Source organism: Durio zibethinus, chromosome 23, assembly GCF_047325235.1.
Source record: "Durio zibethinus cultivar Kanyao isolate XHJ-2024 chromosome 23, ASM4732523v1, whole genome shotgun sequence".
Classification (NCBI taxonomy): domain Eukaryota; kingdom Viridiplantae; phylum Streptophyta; class Magnoliopsida; order Malvales; family Malvaceae; genus Durio; species Durio zibethinus.
This window is the reverse complement of record NC_143184.1, coordinates 2,972,310-2,975,452: the sequence shown is the minus strand read 5'-3', so window position 1 is coordinate 2,975,452 and position 3,143 is coordinate 2,972,310. Positions and strand designations below refer to the sequence as shown.

At 31.8% G+C, this 3,143-nt stretch overlaps 1 protein-coding gene across 1 annotated transcript; it reads left to right on the top strand.

Annotated features, from left to right (window-relative positions):
- The first annotated feature begins 1,560 nt into the window (after nucleotides 1-1,560).
- Nucleotides 1,561-2,625, top strand: LOC111313358 (uncharacterized). The gene has a single exon (XM_022914025.2). The coding sequence runs from the start codon at nucleotides 1,801-1,803 to the stop codon at nucleotides 2,407-2,409; it is 609 nt and encodes a 202-aa protein (XP_022769760.2). The 5' UTR covers nucleotides 1,561-1,800; the 3' UTR covers nucleotides 2,410-2,625.
- The last annotated feature ends 518 nt before the right edge of the window (nucleotides 2,626-3,143 follow it).

Below are 3,143 nucleotides of genomic sequence, written 5' to 3'. Positions count from 1 at the left end.
TCACGCCTTTCACCAAGTTGGAGATGAGCTAGTTGCTTAATTTTGTTAATGTACATAGCTTAAGTTTAATTTGTTTAGTGTTGAAGTTGTCCGTGTTTCTCTTATTATAAAAATTAAAAATTTAATATTTTTGATAAATTTAAAACATCCTTGCATTCCTTAATTAAGCTGTGTCTTAGTAAGAAAACGATGTCCTCAGACAATGATTTTACTGACGGTGATAATATTCTCCTTTTTGTCTGACGTGAATCGGTAATTAAAGCTTTTTAAGTTGTACGTACACTATAAACGCACCAAAGAAATTAAAGAAACTTTGGCAATTTTTTTTTTTTTTTGGTTATAATTTCTAAACACCAAAAGACGTTTCCTAAATATTAAATAATTCTAAACCATTGTAAAGAATCTTCCTTCTTAAAGGGGTATTCAATCATAACCATTGCACGGAAGAATATTTTGAATGAAATTAGTTCAACGAGTGCCATTACCACTAAATTACCGAAAGCCGTAAAAAATGCTCTGCATTCCTTAATGATTCATCAAGGCTATATATAGGACCTTGTGCCAATATTAACTAGGTGTTATTATAAATTAGAAACGAAATTTTAATGATTAATAGATGAGCTTTCATTTTCATCTTGATCAATCAGAATCTTTCCAGCTGGTCCCCTCCTGTCCTTGACCTACCCTATATTTTTTATTGGGGGAATTTCAACATCTCCAAACTGAAAATTAACTGCGTTTAAGCCTACATCAAACGATGGTTAATTTCCATGGTGGAAGTCGATGAAACCATTATCCCGGCTTTGTTTTACTCTTGAACATAAACCAGCCTGGCATTGATCGTGCTCAAATTTAACTTGAGCAATCCAACACTTCTCTTCTTTTCATGTCGTAGTCGCCGAAAACTGGGCTCCACTTGTTAAAAGCACAAGGTAAAAGAAATTCACACACTTGATGGTTCAATTGACCATGAATCCCTTGACGATCATGATCTCATACGAATATTATAGTATTGAGGAACCAAACGTTGACTTAATACTATAATTAAAAAAAAAAAAAACAGATAAAGAAAAAGAAAAAAAAGTGGGAGATACATTTTAAAAGAATAGATTATATTCTAATACATATGCCATACCCAATTTCTTATATTCTGTTTTTTGGCTATTTTCTTATATCAACGGTGGATCTTTCTCTTATTACACAAGGGGGCCATTCCACTATAAAGGCCGCAAGATCTTATAGTTTGGGATGATAAAAGGAAAAGGTAAAATTTAGATAATTTTTTTAAATGTAGTTCATAAAGTTTTTTTTTTAATTACAAATAATTAAATAAAAAATTATAAATTAAAAGATTTTATCAATATATAAAATATAATTTATAATTAAAATTTAATCAATATTTATTTAATAATACAAATTTTATCAAATTTTTAATAAAAAATATTTATTTAGGAAAACATATTAAATTTATTACTTTAAAATTTTATACGCTTTGTATATGTAAAAAAATTTTAATCTATCAATTTAAAATTTAGATTATAATTTTTATATGATAAAATTTCACAAACTCCATTGTAGTCTTGTCTAATAAACGATAATAATTGTGTCGGCTGCACTACACACCGACGGAAGGAAACCCTCAAGAAACTCCTTTTCTCTCTCACCCCTTAATCATATTTCTCGGCTTATATTTCACCGCCAGAGTTTTCAAAATTCCATCACATCAAACCATACAGCCTTTCCCTATCTAAAAGCGACAGCAAGAAGAAGATTAATAGCATCCAAGACTGAACACCTGATATGGGCAATTGCGTGTTCAGAGGATTTAGAGAAGTTGAAGAAATGGTAAGAGTGGTAACATCCAGTGGCGGCATCATGGAGCTATTCGCACCCATCACCGCAGAGTGCATAACCAACGAGTTTCCAGGCCATGCCATTTACCGCACACGTCACTTGTTCTCTCAACCTCTCCTTCACAACGAAGAGCTCCATGCAGGCGAGCTCTACTATCTCCTCCCTTGCACCGACAGCTTCGCAAAACAAAACGATCAAAACAACAATGTTGAACACGTCGACGGCAAAAGTAACAATAAAAAATCTACTTCTTCATCCACGAATACTCTATATCGCATGTCGTTTGATCAGCAGAGGGTGTTGAAGAGAAGCGACTCAGAGGTTTTACCGAGGTATAATAGCAGTGGACTGTGGAAGGTGAAGCTTGTGATAAGCCCAGACCAGTTGGCAGAAATCCTGGCGCAGGAGGCTCGAACGGAGGCGTTGATAGAGAGCGTGAGGACGGTGGCTAAGTGTGGAAATGGGGTGTCATCGGTGGCTAATTCTGATCAATGGAGTACAGTTTCTAGTAGTTGGAAAGGATCCTCGGAAACATATGCTGAAGATAGATGGTGACTTCATTGTTAGTGTAGAAAAAGATAGTAATATTTGGATTCTGATATTTGATGTTTCTTTAGCAAGTATTTGTTTTAGATTGTAGAATATCTAGTGGTGTGTTATTACTGGTATTTTATCCTGAACGTGACAAGTTTAAATGGCTGAGAAACATGATTTTTCTTGGTTAATTCCATAATTTTGTGATATTATATTATATTAAGGATGTTGATTTTCTGATGGTCTCTTGTGGATTCACGTGTATGGATAATTACTAGTGTTAGCTTTTTATTTTCAAGAATAAAATTACATGAACAAATTTAGTTCAACTACAAATCCAAGGTTTGATGGAGCTGCCGATGTTAGGCATCCTATAAAAGGCTCAACAGTATAATTAAATTGTCGTCTTGCGCTTTCTTTCATATAAAAAATATTTACTAACCACAGTGCTTCTCCCGTGCTTACTTTAAATTTTGTGAAAACAACGACAATATTACTTTTCTTGCAGCTTACAAGCCAAATGAACTTAGAGTAAAATAATAATAATAATAATAATAATAATAATAATAATAATAAATAATATTTTATTGATAAGTATTAAAATTTTTATTATCTTAAATGATTATCATAAAAAAATACAACATGCTTCCTAATTATAAGATTTTATAGTCATGTTGGTATATAAAATTATGATATGATAGAATAAAATAATATTATAAATAGAATTAAATTAAATAATATTATTTTATCTTATG